This window comes from Myotis yumanensis, unplaced genomic scaffold (assembly GCF_028538775.1).
Source record: "Myotis yumanensis isolate MYYU_CA2020_CCGP unplaced genomic scaffold, mMyoYum1.0.hap1 SCAF_7, whole genome shotgun sequence".
In the NCBI taxonomy this organism is placed as follows: Eukaryota; Metazoa; Chordata; class Mammalia; order Chiroptera; family Vespertilionidae; genus Myotis; species Myotis yumanensis.
In genome coordinates, this window is record NW_027223758.1 from 83,802,216 (window position 1) to 83,827,234 (window position 25,019).

Sequence of the window (25,019 nt, forward strand, 5' to 3'; positions counted from 1 at the left end):
AACAAGGCAGGCAGTAGGTAAGAGTAACTCAGAGAATAAAATTCTGCAGGTCTGGCATTCTAGGCAGCCTGCTCCGCACCAAAGACAAAGCCATGAATATTCACAAATGTAACTCAACTCATAATTAAAAGATATCAAAGGAAGGCAAATCTAGAAAGCCTGGTTCACAGATCAATTCCTAAAATCAACAGAGAGGTCTTTTATACAAAGAGGTTCCCATGACTCATTATCTAATGTTACCACACTGTAGAACTACATTTTCCTATCAAACTGATGTTCCTCCCTGAGTGTGGCAAGGATGCTACAACCACAATTCAGCTGTGGAACTCAGCTCCATTTAAAATTCCTCCAAATAGCCGAACTCTGCACTATGTAATTAAGTAGACGTTTAGTAAGAGCACCTCTGTGCAGACCTCACAACTACCAGTGTCAGCCTACTTTTTGTTTCTCCTTCAGAATAAAGCAAAAGTTCCGTTTATATAGCCTCTCGTGGCATAGGTCCTCCACACCAACAAAGGGGCGGACCAGAGGTACTCGGTACTTCCAGAGTCTTAGGTCTGATCACTGTGAAGCAGAAATGAGGCTTTGGTGGGAAAGGACTTTCCACAGTTAACAAAATTTGCTTCTAATCTGATAAAACTCACATTTGTGCCACTTTTGAATTTGTAACAAAACTCTTCAAAATATACTAATTGGTCATCAACAAATGAAACACTTATTACAATAAGAAAACTATACCCAATTAGTCACATAAAAACCTAACCAATAAAGTCCTTAAAACAGAATGATTTCCTTATAAAGCACAAGCAGTAAAAAGTTTCCAAGAGCTTACTGAATTGTACAGCTAGAACTCATATAAAATGCATATTTATAAACATTCTTCTTGAAAATGGTGCTTTATAGGTAAACAATTTATTCATTATTTGCATATATTTACATGCATTCACTACACTGAATGCAAAAATTAATATTTTAAATTACTTTCAGTATGTCACATTTAGACAGCTGCACAGATCCAATATAACTATTAATAGTGGCAGCCAAGGGAAACAGAATTATTTATGACTAATTAACAATCTGTGTACATCAAAGTACTGAAAAAGTCAGAAAGGGCTTACTTGCTACGCCTGATGCAAGTCCATACAGCAGTCCTCCCCCATCCGACTGCTGAGGGAAAACGTGGGCGCCTGGGGGAGGTGGCTTTTCTTGTCTGATGAAGTTATACAATAAAGTTTTCACAAGTTTGCTGGTGTATGGAAGACTACACAGAAAGAAAAAAAGAAGAAAATCACACTCATACTTATGGGAGTCATCTGATTGTATATAATAATAATCTATATCATCTAGTAATACAAAAGGATTAGCATAATTCAAAGAAGTCTAGCATGGCCACATAATAGTGAAGACCATCAGACTTGAGGCTAAACTCTGGCTTTCTCCTTACTATGCTATAGATCATTGGTCAAATCACTTTCACTCTTGAACTCATCTTATCTTTAATCTGTATAACAGGTGAGATATTATAAATTCAGTGTATAATACAGGTACCTGGCACTTGAAGGGAGGTAGTAATATGGCATTAGCAGGGAAAAGCAAGAATTAAAAAGCAATAATATAAAAGAGTATACTTTTAAAGTATGAAGTTATTCAATTAGTGCATGCATACAAAAATATATCTGTATGTATACAGATTTTGTAAATGTTATACTCTTTGCTTCTAAGTAATGAGATGAGGAGAAGGGAGAAAAAAATAGGTGAAAAGGGATGTGTGTCCACAAATTGGTGATAGATCAGTTCCTGCAATATAGAGAAAATGTCTTAATAGACTCTTGAGCCAAAGCTCAGGCCTTTTCCCTATTATCAGTGAAGGTGCCATGAAAAAACAAAGGTAGTTAAGAAGGATGAAAGTCCCTGAGAACTTTAATCAAAGCTACTCTGTCTTTGTCTTACATTCCAAAATTCTGTGAAGACTGTACCAATAGAAGATGTGTGTGTGTGTGTGTGTGTGTGTGTGTGTGTGTGTTTAATTTATTCCCACCCCCACCCACTAGAAGACTATAAGCTTCTGTTCAGAGTATAGCCCCACATCCTAACATGGTTAGCACACAATAAAGATGTACTGACTAAATGAAAGTAGGCACAGTCAGTCAAAAGGTTATGTGAAAGGACACATATGTAATACCCTTTGTAATGCTTTAAGCAATAAAAAAAAAAAAAAAGTAAAAAAAAAAAGGTTATGTGGAACTAGTAAAAAGGGAAAGACACAAAAATAATTTCAATGAACAAATATTACTGGATGACTGCTTAGGCATAGAGAATGATAGAGAAGAAAGATGACTTCAAAGTTTTAATTCTACAAAGAAATCACTACAGAAAGCAATGAAGCTGGGGAGTAATGGGGGCAAGAAGGATGGACAGTTTGGACAAAAAAGGAGAATCTGGTTCCTTATGTGTTGAGTTTGGGGTGCTGATAAAACAACTAGAGGAATGTCTGATTGGAGATATAAAACAATACTAAGGTAAGAGGCCCTGGCCAGATAGCTCAGTTGGTTGGAGCATCAGTTGGTTAGGCCAAGGTTTGGAGTTAGATACCCAGTCAGGGCACATACAAAAATCAACCAATAAATGCAATAAATAAGTGGAACAACAAATCTCTCTCTCTCTCTCAAAAATCAATCAATAAATAAAAATTTTGCCGAAACCGGTTTGGCTCAGTGGATAGAGCGTCGGCCTGTGGACTGAAAGGTCCCAGGTTCAATTCCGGTCAAGGGCATGTACCTGGGTTGTGGGCACATCCCCAGTGGGAGATGTGCAGGAGGCAGCTGGTCGATGTTTCTCTCTCATCGATGTTTCTAACTCTCTATCTCTCTCCCTTCCTCTCTGTAAAAAATCAATAAAATATATTTAAAAAAAAATTTTTTTTAAATACTAAGGGGATAAGACCAAAAATATAGATTTATACAATAAAAAAATAGACAAATCTATTTTTTGTTGTTTACTTTTTAAATATTCATTTATAGTTGACATTCAGTTTTATTTTATATTACTTTCAGGTGTAGAGCACAGTGGTTAGACAACCATATAATTTACAAAGTCATCCCCCCAATATTTTCAGTACCCACCTGGCACCATACATAGTTATTACCATATTATTGACTATATTCCCTATGTTGTACTTTACATCCCCATGACTATTTTATTTTGTTAAAATAGTCAAATGGACAAATTTAGCCTTGGCTGGTTTTGCTCAGTGGGTGGAGCATTGGCCTTCAAACTGAAGGATCTTGGATTCAATTCCAGTCAAGGGCACGTACCTTATCTAAAGGCTCCATCCCAGCTCTAGTTGGGGGAGTGTGGGAGGTGGTCACTTTCTTTCTCTCTCTCTCTCTCTCTCTCTCTCTCTCTCTCTGCCTTTCTCCCACCCCCTCCCATTTAAAATAGAAACATACCATCGACCTCGCATCAAATACTTGTGACTAATGCTCTGTCGCAAAACTTCCTTGTGATATAGTTGACAGGAAAGGAAAACAACCATTGTTGATATAGCTTCCACTGATATTTCATATGTAAGGTCTCTGGAGAAATAGAAAACAAAACAGAATAATGGATCAGTTTGGAACAGTTAATATATTGCTCTTTTCTGAATTTAAAAACTCAAAAATCTAAATATTTAATATTTTTTATAATATTGCATTATAAAAAAATAGTAACATGTTTAACATAAAAATTAAGTTAAGAAAAAAATATGAAACCGTTCCCCAGTCATTAGCTCTTATACTTGGGTCAGGTATCCCATTACTTCCCTATTTTCCCATTCCCATCTCCTACTGAATGACAAGTCTATTTATTAGAGCATAATGGAAACAATTACCAGCAGTACTCTGTTCAGTTATAACTCAGAAACAAATATTCAGATTATAAAACTGAAGAGAAATCAGTGTAGGAAAGAAAACAATGCCTTTGCAAGTTGACAGTCACTTTACAATGAGAACAATGGCATGTCCTACACTCCTATCTCTAGTGCCCTCATTCTCAAGGCCAACTCTGCATGTTCAGCAAAGTATGAACACTAAACAAATTATTCCTGTTTTATATGCATATTTCGTTTGGAAAGGAATACTCTCGTCCCTTCCCAAGATCATTATTCCCTTTTAGAAACAAATCTTATCGCATCTCAGCCATTTGGCTAAGATCAAGGGTAGAAACAAATCTTAGATCAAATAAAAAGGAAACAAAATTTTTCTGAGAAGGAGCACAAACAGGAATAAATGCATTAAGAAATCTTCAGTTATTATAAAAATTTAAACACGATTATCATGTGGAACAGTTAGCACAGGAAAATAGAAATCTCAACAACACAGCAAAAATAAAGTAATAACTCCAGAAGAACATAAAAATATTTTATGGAACTGAAACATTCATGGAAAGCCCAAAGAAAAACACTTACTATCTACTTAAATGGGGCTTATTAAACAAATTAAAGATGACTTAATGCTAGAACTAGGCAAGCTTAAATTCTACCAGATATTTCAAGGACAGAATTATAGTGCTGACAGAAATATCTTCTCAATACAAAGTATACAAAACTCAAGAGGCCCATTCAATTGATCTAATGCCATGCAATACTGCGGTAGTAATAAAAACAGCACACAAAAATAAACCAATGAAACCCAATTGAGAACTAAATATATAGTCAGACCTGTGTATATATGGAAGCAATATATAATAAAGATGGATCCAGAAAATAATGGAGAAAAAACAAATTGTACAGAAGATGGTACTAGGAAAATATGGGCTCATTTCATAAAGAAAAATAATGATGGATACCTGACTTACTACCTACAATCAAAGACCTACTACAGATGAATTACAGACTTATTTGTGAATGGCAAAAATAAAGTTAATAGAAGAAAATGTATAATGATACATTTGTAACATCAGTATAAGAAAGGACTTCTTAAATAAAAGCCTAAGAGCACAAAGCCAAGAAACAAAGGCATTTAATTACATCAAGATTAAAAATGATTGCTCAACAAATGAAACTTTGGACAAAGTTAACAGATAGACGATAGATTGGAGGGAAAAACAAAAAACTAATATCTAGAATGTTATAAGCAATCCCTGCAAATGGCAAAAAGAGGCAAGAACTCCACTAGAAAACAAGAGTGGAAAATATAAAGTCACTTTAAAACAATATGCTATCCCTTTATGCCCTAGAAAATGTAAAGGAGCGGCAGGCATATGATGACATATAAGCCCTCATGCACTGCTCATCGGAGTATTAACCAGTCATTTTAGAAAACAACCTATAACCCACTATATGTATGCACACCAAAGAAAAATTCACAGAAATATGTCTCACTTTGAAGACACTTCCTAAATGACCCTAATCCCTACTTCCTGATATTCATGATCCTGTGTAGTTTCCTCCCCTTGGATCTGGTGACTCGCTTCTAACAAAGCGAATACAGTGATACGGTGCCACATCTGAGATATGAGCTTACAAACAGATGATGGCTTGTGCTGGGCATGCTCTCATTCTTCTATTTGCTTTATCTGAGGAAAGTCAGCTGCCTTGTTGTGAGCTGACATATGAAGAAGTTCACCTGGAATTAAGGGAGGCCTCCAGTCAACAGCCAGCGAGGAACAGAGGCCCTCAGTCCAACAACCCTAGAGGAATTGAATCCTACCAAAAGCCAAGTGAGAGATCTAGGAAGCAGGTCCTTCCTAGTTGAGGCTTCAGATGAGACCACAGCCCCAGCGATAAACTCAACTACAACATCATGAGACACTTGAGTCTGAGGCACCAAGCTATGCTGTGCCCAGGTTCCTGACCCTAAAAGCTGTGAAACAATGTTGTTTTAAATGGCTAAGTTTTAGGGGAATTTATTATGCAGTAATAGACAGATAATATAAAGACATTTCTCATTTGTGGTGCTGCAGTCCAGGTGACCATCTCTGCGGAACTGGTTAAGTAAAATGTGGATGCACACATGGAGCAGTTTGAACAGCAACACTAAGTTGTTCATTTAGCATCAGAGATAACTCTTAGCAATTCTAAGAGGAAAAACTAGAAAACTGAATGAGTTCTGTAACACAATTCTTTTATGTACATTAAAAATATATGTACACATAAAAATATTTTGTACTTTGACACATACATATGATAAATACATGCACTAAACACATTAAAATGGCTACTTATGGAAAAGAACTTAGTTGAACTTATCATAGTAGGAACTTAACAAATATTAAATGGAATGAACAAACCATCTACAATTCCGTACTTAACAAATTTAATTTGCTAAAGTTATCTGCTTTGAGAAGTTGAATGCTTCATTAGTTTTTACATTGTTGGCATTTGCAAATCACCACAAACTTAGCATAAAACAGCACACATCTGTTACCATCCAGTTCTGGAGTTGCAGTACAGGCTTTAAGGGGTTAAAATCAAGGTCTCAGCACGCTGCTTTCTATTCAGGAGGCTCTAGGGAAGAATCCATTTCCTGCTGGTTGGGGTTGTTCACAGGATTTAGGTCTTCCTGGCTATAAAACTGGGGTCCCCCCTTTCTTGCTGCCTGTAAGCTGAGGGCACTTCCCAGCTTGTAGAGGTCACCTCATTCTTTGACTCATGGATCTCTTCCTCCACCTTCAAAGTCAATAATGGCTTTGAATGACTCCTCATATTGCTTCTCTCTGACCCACCCTTTTGGTTTCCTCTTCTACCTTTAAGGACTCATGTGATTAAATTGGGCCCACTCGGAAAATAAAGGACAGTCTCCACATCAAAGGCCCTTAACTTTAACCACATCTACATCCGGTAGAAGATGTTTTCTTCTATTCCTATTTTGCTGAAAGTTTTTTCATGAATGAATGTTGAATTGGTCAAATGCTTTTTCCACATTTATTGAAATATCATATGGCTTTTCTTATTTGTTTTGCCAATGTGGCATATTATATTGATTGATGTTCAAGTGTTTAACAATATTGCAGTCCTGAGATAAGCCCCACTTGGTCATAATGTATTATCCTTTTCATATATTACTAGATGCAATTTGCTAATTTTTTAAATTTTTTTATTGATTTAGACAGAGAGAAGGAGAGAAGAAGAGAAGGAGGGAGGGAGGGAGAGGGCGAAAGAGAGGGAGAGAGAAACATCGATTTGTTATTGCACTTACTTATGCATTCACTGGTTGATTCTTGTATGTGCCCTGACCGAGTATCAAACCCACAACCTTGGCGTATCAGAACAATATTCTAATCAACTGAGCTATCCAGCCAGGACAATTTGCTACTTTTTAAAAATATATCTTTCTGCTTTCTTTTTATATAATGTCACTATCAGGCTTTAGTATCAGGGTTATGCTGGCCTTGTAAAATAAGTTAGCCAACTGCTTTTGAAACACTTTTATTGAAATATGTACTTTATGATGTAATATTGAGCAAAGACAGCAGAATAATATGCATCATGTGAATGAATATACATGCAGATGTTAATATGCAAAAAATAAAAACAGCAATCCTGGAAGATGAGATTATGGGTAACTATTTTACTTTTTTAATATATTTTTATTGATTTCAGAGAGGAAGGGAGAGGTAGAGAGAGATAGAAACATCAATGATGAAAGAGAATTACTGATCAGCTCCTGTTGCCTCCACAGGCCCCCACCAGGGATTGAGCCTGAAACTTGGGTATGTGCCCTGACCAGGAATCGAACCATGACCTCCTGGTTCATAGGTCGATACTCAAACACTGAGCCACGCTAGCCAGGCTATTTTATTATTTTTAATTTAAAAATTTTAATTGAGTTTATTGGGGTGACATTGGTTAATAAACTTATATAGGCTTCAGGTGTACAATTCTGTAACACATCATCTGTATACTGTATTATGTGTTCACCACCTCAAATCAAGTCTCCTTCCATCACCATTTATTTCCCCTTTACCTCTTCTACCTCCTCTGCCCCTCCCTTTCCCTCTGGTAATCATACTGTGTCTATATTTACTTAAATTTTTAAAATAGGAAGAGCATAAAGAAAATGAGAGAAACATTTGCTTCAAACTGGTTGTCTCTACAGGGAAATTTCCTGAAAAAAATAATATCATAAAAGATGATCTGAGGATAATATCTAATCTCATTTTGACCACATATATTTTATGAACACTTTCATGTGTTTAGATTTTTGACCAATATAAATATATCATCTATTTGAAAATTAAATTAATCAAGAACTAAAAATAGAGGCTAGTCATTAAATTGAACTTTATTGATTAAAATCTGATGACATATTGAAATAAGAGCAAACAAAAAACTGAGTCTCATTGTGGCATACTGTAGGAGTCATCGGCCCAAAATTAGAAAACCTGGGACCTGCTTCTAAGTTCCCTATTAAACTCTGTTCTCTTCAGCAAATAACTACCTCTGGGTCTCCGATTTCTTATCTGTAAGTAAGTATATTACACCAAATTATCTCAAATGCCATTTCTTGCTATAAGTTTCTATAATGCTGAAAAAAAAGAAATTCAAGGCAATGTTAGGTTCCCATGAAAACAAAATTTCAATTATATTAATTGGACTACCTTACGTGCCAAATAATCAAGGAAAAGAGCCAGACAGACCAATACTTGAAATAAATCAAGGTTCTACCATGCTGAGTGTGGTGGTTTTTAAAAGATGAAAAATGTTTTAAGCCAACAGATCTTTCTTGTTTTAATGTCCTTGTATAATCTTCAGAAGATTTTCATTACACAATCACCAAAACAAAGTCAACTTTAAAAAGCCAAAGTGTTGCTTTGGCTCCGTATTATCCCAAGAACTTTCCACCATCTGGCTGAAAATGTCCTAGAACAAACTACTGTTGGAGCAAGTTATTAATTTCATGTGAAGAAAAAAAAGACAAGCGCATGACCTTGCGCTGCTCTGCTAGGGCCGAGTGGAACATTTGGATAAAGACAAAAGCCTTCATGAAATGGGTGTTAGTGTTGGCAAAGGGCAAAGTCAACGAACACAGAGGAAAAAAACATCCTCCTCTGACTTACTACTGGATAAGAAACGGGAGAGCACTGTAAGTGGAACACAAGTTTAACAAAAACAACCAACAAGTTCAAAGGATTAATACCTAAGTTCAGAAATATCACTGTCTTGCCAACATGGAGAGTCTAAAAGTAAAATATAAGGAAAGATTAAAAAGTGGTATAATATATTACAGATACTGCCAATAGCAGTGATGGCTAGTTTTAGAAGTCAGCAACATCAAAGACATGGTAATACTACTCATTTATAATAAGTCTTATCAGTGCAACAGACGGTGCCTGGAGTTAGGAGTGAAAAAACATGGCTGTTAGTCTCAGAACTGTCGCTTGTTACCTCTAGAGTTACCTTAACTGTCAACTTCATCATTTGTAAAAATTAAGGAAGTGGATGAAATAAACTCAAATATCCACTCCATGTTTTCATGGTTTCTCTGAAAACCAATGCTATGTATGTAACAATGCAGCGAATGTATAAAATATAGCCACAAATTTTCTTGAAATAAAGTTCAACCACCAAAAAGAGCTCTTAAAAATATTCTTAAAAAATCAAAAATTAATATTGATTGATAAGATGGATACACAATAGCTAAGAAAATATATCAAAGCAGTTATGTGGTTATCCAAAATGCAATCATACCAACTTAAAATGTTGCATTCATAAAACAAGAAACAATGAGTAATAAAAAGCTCTCAGGAATTAAAAATGATTGTTAAACCTTTATCAAAAGTTAGAAATGGCTTTTAAATATATGAAGAGATATTCAACCTCAAGAATCACAGTCTGATTTCCATTTTTAACTTACAAAAAAACCTATAATACACAATATTCACAAGGGTCATTGAAATGGATTTTGTGGGAATACAATTTGTATAATCTCTGAAGGAGGCAGTTTTTTTTAATCAAATTTATCATACTTTGTCAAATTTTAAAATGTACATGTTTATTTTCAATTCTAGATTTGTACGATGACTATATATGTATACATGAATAAAGTGAATTTATGTGTATGTAGTACATTCAGACAATGGAATATTATTCAGTGCTAAAAAGAAATGAGCTATTAAACCATTAATATGGAGTTAACTTAAATATATATTTATTACCAAAAGAATGAAGCTAATCTAAAAAGACTACATACTGTATGATTCCAACTATATGACATTCTAGAAAAGGCAAAACTATAGAGACAGTAAAAGGATCAGTGGTGGTCAGGGTTGAGCAGATGGAGGAGAGAACAGGTAGAGCACAGGATTTTCGGAGAGTGAAACTACTCTTATGATACTATAATGATGGATACATGTCATTATACATTTCTCACACCCATAGAATGTACATTATTCACAGGTGACATGATCTTGTACAAAGAAAACCCTAAAGACTCCACCAAAATACTACTAAATTTAATAAATAAATTCAGCAAAAGTGACAGGTTACAAAATTAACATCCAAAATCAATGACATTTTTATACACCAATAATGAACTCTCAGAAAGAGAAACAAAAAAAACCAATCACATTATCCATTGCTATAAAAAAAAAAGATACCTAGAAATACATTTAATCCAGGAGGTAAAACACCTATACTCGGGAAACTATAGGACACTGAAAAGAGAAATAGAGTCCCGGCAGGCGTGGCTCAGTGGTTGAGCATCAACTTATGAACCAGAAGGTTCCTGGTCAGGGCATATGCCCAGGTTGTGGGCTTAATCGCTAGTGTGGGGCACACAGGAGGCTGCCAATCAATGATTCTCTGTCATCACTGATGTTTGTATCTCTCTCATTCTCCCTTCCTCTTGGAAATCAAGGGCGAAGGACTTGAATAGACATTTCTCCAAAGAGGACATACACATGGCAAAGAGACATATAAAAAAATGCCCAAAGTCATTAATCATCAGAGAGATGCAAATTAAAATGACAATGACCTCACACCTGTCAGAATGGCTACCATCAACAAATCAACAAGTGACAAGTAAGGCTAGGATGTGGAGAAAGGGAAACCTAGTACGCTACTGATGGGAATGCAGATTGGTGCGTTCACTATGGAAAACAGTGAGGAGTTTCCTCAAAAAATTAAATATGGAACTGCTGTTTGAACCAGCAATCCCACTTCTAGGAATATATCCTAAGAATCCCGAAACACCAATCAGAAAAAAATATATGCACCCCCCTGTTCATAGCAGCGTTATTTACAATAGCTAAGATCTAGAAACAGCCCAAGTGCCCATTACAATAGATGAGTGGATAAAAAAGCTGTGGTACATTCATATAATGGAATACTATGCAGCTGTTATAAAGAAGGATCTCTTACCCTTTGCTAGGACCTGGAGATTATTATGCTAAGCGAAATGAGCTAGTCAGAGAAAGACAAGTATGTGATCTCACTTATATGTGAAATCTAGTTAACAAAATATACTGATGAACAAAATAGGTCCAGAGGCACGGATACGTGGAACAGACTGACAGATCTCAGAGGGGAGAGGAGTGAGGGGGCAGAAAAAGATTAACCAAAATAAATAAATAAATATATATATATATATATATATATATATATATATATCCCATGGAAATAGACAATAGTGTGGTGAAGGTCTGGGGTGGGGCAGGGGCTTGGTGGAGGGCAATAAAGTGGGGGGGGGGGGGAATGGGAGACATCTATAATACTGTAAAAAATAAAATAAAAAGATACAGTAGGATCGAAGATGGCGGCATAGGTAAACACCGGAGACTGCCGCCGTGGACAACCACTTCAAAAATACAACTAAAAGTCGGAGCGGACATCAACCAGAACCACGGGAAGGCTGGCTGAGGAGAGTCTCTTCAACTAGAAGCAAAAACAACAGCATTCCGACGCTCAGCGGAGGCGCAGTGTGGAAAATTTAAAGGTACGGCGGTGCGGTGGTGAGGGTGCGTGCGCAAAGTGGGCTGGCGGCTGAGGGCACGATTGTCGTTTTCAATCAGGAGTGAGTCTCAGACTCTGGGCTACAGATCCGGGCGAGTCTCTAGGGACCGAGACTCAAACGGGAGAAGCGGGACTGTCTGGCTACGGCCCCTCCGAGGTTTGCAGCGATTGCTGGGACAGAGAGGCAGAGCCTCTGGGGACGGACTGAGAGCGGCCATAGCTGCTCCCTCCCCCCGCCCTGTTGAGCCCGCCCCGCCCAAACCCTGCCCACAGCCATTTGCCGATCGCCTCAGGCAAGGGCTGGACTAGCGCCTCCCCTGAGGACTGAAGTTTTCCCACAGCTGATTTCCACAGCCAGTCGGCCTGGTGGTCAAATCCCTCTAGTGTTAACTACAACAATTAAGGCTTGGCTAGAACAAGACTGCGCACAGAGACCACAAGGGGGTGCACCAAGAAAGCATAAAAGATGCGGAGACAAAAAAACATGACAGAAATGGAGGATATGGAGCTAAGAATCGCAATTTTGAGGGCTTGCCATAAATTTGTGCAGAGCCTCACGAAAACTAATGAGACCCTCGATGCTACGATAAAGAAATTAGAAAGTAAGCATACAGGGACTGAAATAAAGAATATTATACCCAATAGCAGACCAGAGGAGCACAAGAATCAAAACAAAGATTCGACAAAAAACACCCAATTGGAAAAGCAAAATGAAAAAAGAATCCGAAAGTGTGAAGATAGTGTAAGGAGCCTCTGGGACAGCTTTAAGCGGACTAATATCAGAGTCATTGGAGTGCCAGAAGATGAGAGACAGCAAGATATTGAAAACCTATTTCAAGAAATAATGGCAGAAAACTTCCCCCACCTGGAGAAAGAAATGGACTTACAGGTCCAAGAAGCGCAGAGAACCCCAAACAAAAGGAATCCAAAGAGGACCACACCAAGACACATCATCATTAAAATGCCAAGAGCAAAAGACAAAGAGAAAATCTTAAAAGCAGCAAGAGAAAGAGGCTCAATTACCTACAAGGGAATACCCATACGACTGTCAGCTGATTTCTCAACAGAAACTTTGCAGGCCAGAAGGGAATGGCAAGAAATATTCAAAGTGCTGAATACCAAGAACCTACAACCAAGATTACTTTATCCAGCAAAGCTATCATTCAGAATTGAAGGTCAGATAAAGAGCTTCACAGATAAGGAAAAGCTAAAGGAGTTCACCACCGCCAAACCAGTATTATATGAAATGCTGAAAGGTATCCTTTAAGAAGAGGAAGAAGAAGAAAAAGGTAAAGATACAAATTATGAACAACAAATATGCATCTATCAACAAATGAATCTAAGAATCAAGTGAATAAATAACCTGATGTACAGAATGAACTGGTGACTATAATGAATCAGGGATATAGAAAGGGAATGGACTGACTATTCTTGGGGGAAAAGGGGTGTGGGAGATGCGGGAAGTGACTGGACAAAAATCATGCACCTATGGATGAACTCAGTGGGTGGGGAGTGAGGGTGGAGGGTGGGGTGGGAGCTGGAAGGAGGGGAGTTATGGGGGGAAAAAAGAGGAACAAATGTAATAATCTGAACAATAAAGATTTAAAAAAAAAAAAGATACAGTAGTTGGGAGAAACTGGCTCAAGGATAAAAATAAATAAATAAATAAGTAAATAAATGAAAGTTATGATCATTAAAAAAGAATCAACCAATGAATGCATAAATAAGTGGAACAAATCCATGTTTCTCTCTCCCTTCCTCTATATAAAAATCAATTTTAAAAGAAGAATGAGCACTGTTTATGCCTGGTGTTCTCTAAAGCTGAGATGGCAGCCAAGCACCCGCTCTCTGAGAGTGTAGGGTTGCTATTAATCACATGACATCTACGAGCTGCACCTCAGTGATGCTTATTTATCTGTGGCCTGTTATTACCTCCAAGGCCCAGAAGAGCCTCGTTTTCCACCTTCTTTGAAGACCAAGCTGAGGTGAAGAGGGAACATGGAAAGCAATTCCTAAGATCTCTTAAGAGGACGTGAGAGTAAAATCTGTCTGCTGGTGATTAAGAGGCCTGAGACAGTAACTGGGGAACTGGCCTACAAGCTCTAGAGTCTGCCCTAGAATTGGAGAACCCGTTAACCAAGCTCCTGCTAGATGTGAAGACTCTAGCTCAGTGATGGCGAACCTTTTGAGCTCAGCGTGCCAGCATTTTGAAAAACCCTAACTTAACTCTGGTGCCGTGTCACATATAGAAATTTTTTTGATATTTGCAACCATAGTAAAACGAAGACTTATATTTTTGATATTTATTTTATATACTTAAATGCCATTTAACAAAGAAAAATCAACCAAAAAAATGAGTTTGCGTGTCACCTCTGACACGCGTGTCATAGGTTCGCCATCACTGCTCTAGCTTCTGCCAACAATGACACAATTGTCGTATGCTTCTTGGGAAAGAACCTGGATGAACAGAAGAGTAACACAAACTACCTGCAACATCAGCTAGCATATCGTAAGAAATTAGAAAACCAGGCCCAGGAAGACAGAAGCCCCATTGAAAACGCCTGCTGAAGTGTTAGGTAAATCGACCCAGTATCTGAAGGCAACAGAGCAAGTAAGTCTTCCCATTGTAGGAGGTTCCCAAATTAGCTATTTACAAATCTTAATCTTCTCCATTGGTCAGAAGACTGCTTTCCTTCATTGGTGTGTATACAGATAAATCTGTTTTTGCATTATTAAAAAAAATGTACAACACTCACTAAGAGTGAACCCTAATTTACACTATGACTTTGGGTGATAATGATGTGTCAATGGAGGTTCATTAACCCTAATAAATGTATCACTGTGGTGTGAGATGTTTATAGTGAGGGAGGCTGTGCATGTGTGGGGTGAGGGGGCAGATGGGAAGTCTGTACTTTCTGCTCAGTTTTGCTGTGAAACTAAAACTGCTCTGAAAAATAAAGCCTATTAATTTTTTAAGTGTTATATTATTTAAAAATATAAAGGTAGGATAATGGCAGAGGTTTATATAAACCACCAGAAACCCTAAAAATTGAAAATTATTATCTCTGGGGAGGAAAGGAAATAAAGGAATAGGACAAAGAACATTTGTTCTCATCTTAAGCCCTCTGAGCTATTTGATTTTTTTCCCCTCAAACCATGTGCACACATATAGCAACAATTTAAAATAACTGTGTCAGCATTAATGGCTAATATTAAATATCCAGATACAATGTAATCTGAATTATGCCTGAAAAGCAATTACTTTATAAAAAAATTAATTTAGCCCTAGCCAGTTTGGCTCAGTGGATAGAGCATTGGCCTGTGGACTACAGGGTCCCAGGTTCGATTCCAGCCAAGAGCACATGCCCAGGCTGCAGGCTCAATCCCCAGTAGGGGGTGTGCAGCAGGCAGCCAATCAATGATTCTTTCTCATCATTGTTTCTTTATCTCTCTCCCTCTCCCTTCCTCTCTTAAATCAATAAATATATTTTTTTTAAAAGAGTGTGGCTATTTAAGTTAAAAAAATAATTTATATAGGTGGCATAAAAAAAGAAAAAAAATGAACTATTTGTTGATAGAATTAAAATTTGCAGTCAATGTCAAATCACCTCATCCATATTTTGCTATTCATGTATTAATAACAGTAAAAGAGATTAACAAAAGCATTCTGTACCAGTTTTGCTTTTTTAAACGTAAAAATTCTTTGAAGGCAGGGGGGCAAGTTTACAGCGCTGAGCTACCTAAGAATCCTGCAAGTGGCTTAGGAAAGTCACTTCCCCTCTCTCTACTTCAATGACATGTATAAAATGAAAGGGTTAGAATAAGGTTTTTAAAAAGCTTAATTCTAGTTCTAAAAATCTAATGATTATATGACTCTAAATAGCTTGTAACTTGTAAGGCAGTGGTTCTCAACCTTCTGGCCCTTTATTTTTTTTAAAAAATATATTTTATTGATTTTTTACAGAGAGTAAGGGAGAGGAGGGATAGAGAGTTAGAAACATCGCTGAGAGAGAAACATCAACCAGCTGCCTCCTGCACACTCCCTACTGGGGATGCACCCACAACCAAGGTACATGCCCTTGACAGGAATCGAACCGGGGACCCTTCAGTCCGCAGGCCGACGCTCTATCCACTGAGCCAAACAGGTTAGGGCAACCTTCTGGCCCTTTAAATACAGTTCCTCATGTTGTGACCCAACCATAAAATTATTTTCGTTGCTACTTCATAACTGTAATGTTGCTACTGTTATGAATCGTAATGTAAATATCTGATATGCAGGATGGTCTTAGGCGACCCCTGTGAAAGGGTCGTTTGACCGCCAAAGGGGTCGCAACCCACAGGTTGAGAACCGCTGTTAAGGAAATATGCATATGCAGGCAAAATGGCCAGGATTCAGGACTCTGCTTCTGCTAATCGTCCACACCTAGAACCTGTCCTCCCAAAAAGCCAGAGGAACTCCTCGGGACAGCTTGATGCAAGAGAAACTGCCTTCAGTTCCCACACAGATCATTCAGCCTGTCCTTCTGAATCTGAGGCATCCTACATCCTATGACCACTACACTTGTTAATGACCAAGTGCTGCTACTTCTTGAGAAGTTTAAAATAGGAAAAATAACTCAGAAGCAAATTAATTCAACGTTTTTCTTGAATACTTAGTATGTGTAAGATAACACTATAGAGCAGTGATGGCGAACCTTTTGAGCTCGACGTGTCAGCATTTTGAAAAACCCTAACTTAACTCTGGTGCTGTGTCACATATAGAAATTTTTTGATATTTGCAGCCATAGTAAAACAAAGATTTGTATTTTTGATATTTATTTTATATATTTAAATGCCATTTAACAAAGAAAAATAAACAAAAAAAATGAGTTCGAGTGTCACCTCTGACATGCGTGTCATAGGTTCGCCAGCACTGCTATAGAGCATTTGAAACTTTTTTACAAAAACATTTTCAAGTACATTTCTTTTGTCCTCAACACTATCCTGAGCAACAGAGTAGCAGTGAGAGCACTAGACAGACCTCATCGCAGGATGAGATGCTCCCTCTCAGCTGCGGGCCCCGCCACTACAATGAAGGACTTGCCTAGCTGTTCCTTCAATAGCGATGTGAACTGGTCTCTCAACTCATACACTTCAGGTTCCATGTCTAAAATACTGAACAATTGAACTCGAGTCTTCAAATGTATTTTCCAAGTCACAACCTATGATCTATTAACCCCAATTTTACAATGAGAAAACTGAGGCCTGGAGGGACATTGATGATTAGTGGTAGAGCTAGGATTCAAACTCTACCTTCTGGATTCAGAACCAGTGGTGTTTTTTGCACTATAGGATACACCCTATACTTCTTGGCAACAGGTAGTTAAGCATTTATGAACAATGTGAGCACATATCTTTTAAAAGAAACATTTGTGGTGCTAGATATATTTTGCTCAGATTTCTTCAATAAACCAAGTTAAGGTTTACATATTAAAAATTATTTAACTGGAATTTTTCCCCCCAAGGCACCAGAAATCCATTTTCAAGCTAAAAAGCTATTCTGAACTTAACATAAAAAAACTGTAATGATACATAAAACACCATCATCTTTAATTCATTTATAATGTCATAAATGCCTAATTCCACCAGAAAGCTACAGAAGATGTTCACCTGACAGCGCTTAAAACTTCAATGCTGACAGGCTTTAGCCACCCGCTTGCTGAGGCTGCGTTTGGAGACGTATGTGGGTATCAACACGCAGGGATGTAGAAAGGCATTTCCCCAACAGCGAGGCCCTTCCATGCCAGCCCTGGGTCCCTGCAGTTCGTTCACTCTCTTCCAACAACTTGCAGACTCCAGAAAGAGATTGTTTATGGCTCTTCAGGTTCTTAAACCACCTACTCAGTGTTAGCGCCAAACGTTTTCCATATTCGAATTTTCCGCATATTACATCTAAGCCAATACCATTAGACTAAGGGTTGAATCAATGTGCATTTGATATCATTTTATTACATTTCAATAATCCTGTGGATAAAGAGAATTTTATAAAGATTCTTAATCAGTTTTATCCCCCCCGCCCCCAAATACTTCCAAAATGTATTTTAGAGAAGTAGCTCTAAAAATATACTGTTCTTTTACATCTTAACAAACAGGGAACCCTAAACACAATCAAACCTTTACTCCTGCTAACATTCAAGTCTTGACACCATCGAACAACATAGCTTCCCAGCCCTGATTTCCCACAACCCTCTGCTCTAATCAAACTAACGCAGGGTTCTCATTGCTCACACCCCCGAGAGCCTTCCTGCCTCTTTAATGACCAGCCAGCCACTGCTGGTCACTACGGCTGGAAATGACTGCAGCCTTCAACTGCTCCTCTTACTGGGCTACCTTTCTAGGTATCTATCCATCCCGAAGCTCTTCAAAAGCCACTCCTCCCCTTGCCCAGGGCCTAGTACAGCACAGACACACAGTATATTCACAATATATGTTTTTGAGGATGAACTCAATGAAACAGAAAGTATATTGTGAAGGGATAATCTGGAGACTACTGAGATATTAGCTGATTGTCCCTAAACTGTCCCACACTAGTCAGCAGCTATAACTAATTAATCTTCCATTTCCTTAAACATTGTTAGATGTTATTTCTCAAGTATGTTATTTCAGCCCCTAGTAGCCCCTTTCTACTACTAATAAGACATTGAATTTTTATAATATAATTACCAACTGCAAAGGGCTTTGAGCCAGGATACTTGCAATGGAACATGCCTTAGCACAATGCAGCCAACATGCTGGGAAACAAAATACTGTAAGCACACAGAATAGGTTATGTCCCTACTGATTTGCTGATTCAACAAAAAATTTGTTGAGAATCAGGCTAACCAGAGTACTAGTGACACAGCAAGAGCAAAATAAATGCAGGCACAAGAAAAATCTTTGTTTTCATGGAGCTCACTTTCCAATTTTATTTGAGAAATACAAGTAAGAGAAAGAATTGGTAATATGAAAAGTAGAGATGAGTATTCAGGCAAAAAATAAAGCATGATAAAAGGACAGAGGGTGGGAGGGGAGGCAGAGCAGCTCTTTCTAAGAAGCAGACCTTGGAGCAGAAAGAAGCTTGATAGACATATGGTCAGGACATAAGCCTACAGAGATCTGAGGGGAGAAATTCAAGGGAAAATAAGAAGAAAGGGCAAAGGCCTCAGAGGCAGGAGGGGGTAGGCAGGTTCCAAGTTAGCAAGGACACCAGCATGGCTGAACTAGAATGAGTGGTGCGACAGGGTTAACAGACACCCTCTGTACTCGACAAAAAATAGACACACACAATCCCCAAAAAGGGAAGTGAAGGCAATCACTTATGAAAATCTCATCTTCACCAGTACTTAACTTATGAAAAAACTAGGTTTCTTAGGTTAAATGATAATGTAAAAACCTGCAGGTGAGGGCCAGGCTGAGAATGAATGTTCACAGGCTGATGAAGGAGGATGCACCAATGGACCCCAGAGGAAGAGGCTGCCTGTCTGGCCGGGGCCCACAGAAAGGCCCACTCTAAGCAGATGTCCCAGGGACCTGTCAGAGTGGTGGCACCAGAGAAGAGGAGGAGGGCCTGTCCTGACAATGGCATCGTCATTTACAACTAACAGTGCGAGCTCTGAAAAAACTACAGCAACAGAAACAGACAAAAAGACATAAAAGGAAAAACATCCAGTTCTAGCCACCAAAATGACTTCTATTTCATAATTAAAAAGCATCACAAACAGTCTCCAAAACATAAGTTTGGGGTCCATACACTCTAACTGCTTCTGATGCTAGGACCCCACTTAACCTGCACCGCTGGTGGAGTCCCGGGGTCTCAACCATTACAGTAACGCTAAGAGCTGACACATGGTCACACTCAGTGTGCTGCTTCCAGCTCTGTCCTGCCAACGCCTTCTTCTTAGGGTCCCCTCTATTAATGTCCTGAGAAAAATACCTTTATCTTACTTTATTCCTTTCCCACTCACTTCCTTGAGATCAAGGAGCAGGTCTAGTAATTATAGACAAGGCTTTACTTTTGGAAGACAATTCGAGTGGATCAACCCAATATAGACTGAAAAATGTCAAATCATAAGCCCATGCATGACTTAATCTTTACTTTAAATATATAAATGCTGAGAGGAGTTAAGGAAGGAATCCTGTAAGAAGGGCAATTTTAACCCGACTGAAGATTAACAATCTCAGAGAATTAATATTTTATCAAGAAATCCAAACTGCAATATTGACTTGAAAGTCAATTTTCATCATTATTCCTTCAAATTCTGGGAGCTTAGGAAGTTAATTTAAAATTCAGTTTATAAATCGCTAAATATCTATGTTCTCTATAATCACTTGCTTTCAATATTAATGAAATGATTTCACAGTCTCACTTCACAGTAAGCTAGTCTAGAATTGCCCTCGGTGGCCAAGAGAACCAGATTCCTCTTGCTGTCCACCTGCGAGTGCAGCACTGGCGTGCCGAGGTTAATGTGAAAGTGGATACTGAGACTGCTGATGCTCAGGTGAGAGCATCCGGTTCCCATATGCCAATGTTCCTCCTTAAATTATAAGCTGATCTGTAACGCTGCACTATAGTTACAGTGGATGAAACACTGCAAGAGTAGTTTGCTTTCACATGGAAACAGTTACCAAGACAAACCTTGGAGGATGGAGTTCCAAGAATATTAAATCATAAGAAATTGTTTCAGCAGCTGGTTAAAGCTGAGTGTACATAACACAAGACATCTGGTTGTCTGTGCATTTTCAGTTCATTTAAAAAGTATAAACACATTAAAACACTGAAATGTTTGATATATTACAACACTGTCTGCTTGCTCCCCAAGAGTGTTTAAGTGGCTGGTCTAGTCATTGTACTCAAGGCTTATTTACTAGCTAAAGGGATTTACTATTTCCATCCCCCTTAACTTCAAGATATATTATCAACCAAGGAGAAAAAGAAGATATTGCTGGTATGTGTAAGGACATAATGTAATAGAGGTAGTGCTATTTCTAAAATTAAATCAGGAACACATGAAGCATCACACATACTGTGACAAGTAAACAGCAAGTAAACAATGTTTACTGTTACATATGCTCTCCCTCCCACATCTGACCATATGTAACAGAAACCTAACCACAGCGGCTTGACCAAAGTAAGGGTTTATTTGCTTCACATAAGAAGAAATCCAAAGATAAGCGATCTAGGGTTGGTGTAATAGTTCCAGAGTATCATCCATACCCCATGCTCCCGGGACACTGTTCTTTGCATGCTGCAGTCATCATCATACTTTTAAGATGCCTAAATGCCGCCTCCACATTCCAGGAAGGAAGAGAAGGACAAAGAGCAAAAAGCTAAAGGTAAGTGCTCTACAAGCTTCCAACTTCTGCTCACATAAAACTGGCCCAGACTGTCACAGGGCCACATTTCAGCACATTCAATTCCCAAGGTGCCTGAACACTAAGCTGGGCATACACTGTCCCCCCAAACAATACTGGAGATCTGTTGGAAAGGAGGGTGAGGGCTCTAACCGGTTTGGCTCAGTGGATAGAGCGTCAACCTGCGGACTCAAGGGTCCCAGGTTCGATTCCAGTCAAGGGCATGTACCTGGGTTGTGGACACATCCCCAGGAGGGAGTGTGCAGGAGGCAGCTGATCGATGTTTCTCTCTCATCGATGTTTCTAACTCTCTATCCCTCTCTCTTCCTCTCTGTAAAAAATCAATAAAATATATTTAAAATAATAAAAATCATTATTCTCCCCTTTAAAAAAAAAAAAAGAAAGGAGGGTGAGGAAAAGAGATAAGGCATGCTAATCGCTGTGTCCGTCGCAAGAGCTCATCATGCATGGGCCCTGCCTTCCAAGCTATACAAGCTCCAAACCACAACAGGGTTTGGCGGATCCCGTTTCTAAATCTACATTACAATTCTGGATGCTGCACTTATGCACAACAGAGGCCAGGAGCCCATTTTCCACAAATACCTGTCTTTCCTTTTTGGACTATAGGCAAATAGCACATTTCCAATGATATCCCCATGTAGATTGAGATTCTATGATGATGAATCTTAAAATCTACTTCTTTATTTAAAACATAATTTCTTTAAAACATGCATTTTCAATGGAGATGATATGACACCCCTCCCCCCCGAGAATAAAAATTAGTTCTTTAAGGTGAAAAACATCACAGATATTATAATGATTCATGGTGCTCCAAGGGGGGGAGGGACAATTAAGAAAAAGAAGTCTAAAAGGGTTCCTCAAAGAGACAATTTTTAAAAAGGTTGGCAGTAACTGCTCTAAAAATAACAAACATTTTGAATCATGCTGGAATGGCATTCAGTTGCAGTGACAGAAATCCATTACCATAAACAAATAAGGGTCTATGTTTCTCACATGAGAAGTCCAGAGGGCGACAGGAGGTGGGGGGACTAGAAGTTGATGACTTTGGTTCAGCAGCTCAATGGCATCAAAGCAGAATTTTCGGTGAGTCTCTTGGCTCATGGCGCCAAGATGGCCACATAATTCAAAGGACCATGTTCACATTCCAGACAGCAGGAAAGAGGGCTGTCAAGAACAGAAAGATAGGACTCATGGGGGAGCCAGGTCCCCTTAAAAGAGCTTTACTCATACTTTCATGGAGAAATCCCCCCTATATCTCAATGACCACATCTACCTTCAAGAAAAGATAGACATGAAAATCCAAAACTGGCCATTAATCAAAGCAGGACATAAGAAAGAAGGGGAGAACAAATAATGGGTGAACAACTAGCTGCACCTACCACATATGAATTTGTTTCTAATTGCTTTTCTCTTAAACCCTTGTTAACAGAGATTTGTAAGTTCATTTATTACAGAGATTAATCTAATTCTGTGCCTACCATATGCTTAGTATTGTTAACAACTTAAAATTGTTTTGATGATGGATAGTCAGAGTTTAAATATTACTGGGAAAGAGAGATAAAAGAACTCCATGAATGTACTACCCTTAAAAGGCATGCATAAAAGTACTACACTAGGACCCACAAACTCTTCAACATCATCAATTACCATCTTCACGATACAAAGAAGATAAAACAAACCCTGATGTAGCCAGAACTTACATGAGTGGAATATCAGTGATTAACTGCATCAAACAGCAGACTAATTCTTCCAAAAGATCTTCTGAGTCAGAACCTGATAAGATACACAGAAAGTTTGTTAACAAAGTATAAAATAGAATGGAATTGTTTAGAAGTTCAGTTTTCATTCCTAAAGAGAATAATTATTACATAAACTCAGATATTAATGCTGACCTCTGAATAAAATCCAAATCCTAAGTTAGCATCTATTATGATTTTCATCTACAGAGGAATTTTGAACACCAGCTATCAATTATACAGTTTTTAACATTTGAAGGTAACTATGACTCCTGTAGGCCAGTAGTGTTCAAACTTCTTATAGTGCACTATGTTTTTTCAAATGAAATCTTACATACTGAGCCAAATATGTAAAATACATGAAAGCCCTGACCAGTTTGGCTCAGTGGATAGAGCGTCGGCCTGTGGACTGAAGAGCCCCAAGTTCGATTCCGGTCAAGGGCATGTACCTTGGTTGTGGGCACAGTCCCAGTAGGGGGTATGCAGGAGGCAGCTGATGGATGTTTCTAACTCTCTATCCCTCTCCCTTCCTCTCTATAAAAAAATCAATAAAATATATTTTAAAAATAAATAAATATAATAAAATACATGAAAAAGCAAGCTGCTCTAGCTGCTTTGTTTGAATCAGGAGTAGACACCCCTCAGCCTCCTAAATATCTGGCCTTGCCCTTGCTCTTCTTGATAGACCTCAAGAACCTTTTCTGAACCCACGGGGACTCCACAGATGACAGACTGAAACCGAGTAAGAGGCCAGACACCTAGCTCTTCACAGACAAAAAGCCAAAGGTAAAGTGGATTTCCAAGTCCTATGAACAAGTGGCAAAGGCAGGTTACAAATTACCCTCCCAGTGGAAATGCCCCTCTGTCCCATACCGCTCCGAGTGACGTCTGGCTTTAGACAATACGGAGACACCTACTCTTTCTTCCCCAGCTCCTATGACACCCTATTTCTAACCTACCTCTCTCTCTATTCATTCCCAGGACCCACTTCCTCAGAATGCCCTTCAACTACTGGTACGCTCCTCAGAGTGCCACCACTGGCTTTCTTCTCCTCGTCTCGCTCCCCGTGATCTCCCTTACTAGTCATCACTTGTATGCTGGTGATTCCTACAGTTTTCCTCGTGTCTCCACTGAACTTTATCTTTATATCCAACTGCCTGCTGACCATCTCCACCTAGATCAGTGGTTCTCAACCTGTGGGTCGCGACCCCTTTGGCGGTCAAACGACCCTTTCACAGGGGTCGCCTAAGACCATCCTGCATATCAGATATTTACGTTACAATTCATAACAGTAGCAACATTACAGTTATGAAGTAGCAACGAAAATAATTTTATGGTTGGGTCACATGAGGAACTGTATTTAAAGGGCCAGAAGGTTGAGAGCCACTGACCTAGATGCATCTCCAGTACTCAAGCTCAATACGTTCAAAACTGAACTCATTTGTCCCAACGCTTCAAATCCATTTCCTTGTTCTTTATTCTCCTTTTCGGTGACTACATCAGTGAACCCAAACCCAAAACACAGACAATTCTCTCTCTTATTCATCTCAAGGTCCTATCAATTACACAGTCACCTCTCTGTTATTTACTCGTTTCTTCATTTCCTGTCATGCCTTCGTTCATTATTGCACGATCTCAGTTCAGTTAAACACGTTTATTAAGTTAAAACTCCTGAACTTCTTTAAACCTTCCTACTAGTATTCCTACAAATTTGCTCCTCTCCAATCCAAACTCCAGATTATCAGAGGGACCTACCTATAGTCCATCCTTTCATTCTCCTGCCTTAGACCTTTATAACTGCTTTAAGCTGATTACTATGCATCAGAAAGAACTCCAAGCTCCAAAGTACAGCATGCCAGACCCTTTGAGATACAGGCCCTGCATCCCTTTCTAGCTTTATCTCCCACCATTATTCCTTTCACAATTTATATTCCAGCGATACCAAACTACCTGCTACATGC

At 38.6% G+C, this 25,019-nt stretch overlaps 1 protein-coding gene and 1 pseudogene across 3 annotated transcripts in view; one reads left to right on the forward strand and one right to left on the reverse strand.

Annotated features, from left to right (window-relative positions):
• Positions 1–25,019, reverse strand: part of DYM (dymeclin) — a 243,199-nt gene that overhangs the window by 161,061 nt on the left and 57,119 nt on the right. For all 3 annotated transcript variants that reach the window (XM_070421132.1, XM_070421134.1, XM_070421133.1), the window contains exons 6-8: positions 23,023–23,095; positions 3,450–3,575; positions 1,119–1,261 (exon numbers count right to left, since the gene is read on the reverse strand). In XM_070421132.1, the coding sequence (XP_070277233.1) occupies positions 1,119–1,261; positions 3,450–3,575; positions 23,023–23,095 (342 nt within the window). The remainder of the gene's footprint in view (positions 1–1,118; positions 1,262–3,449; positions 3,576–23,022; positions 23,096–25,019) is intronic.
• LOC139014289 (ferritin, heavy subunit-like) lies at positions 10,971–14,500 on the forward strand (annotated as a pseudogene).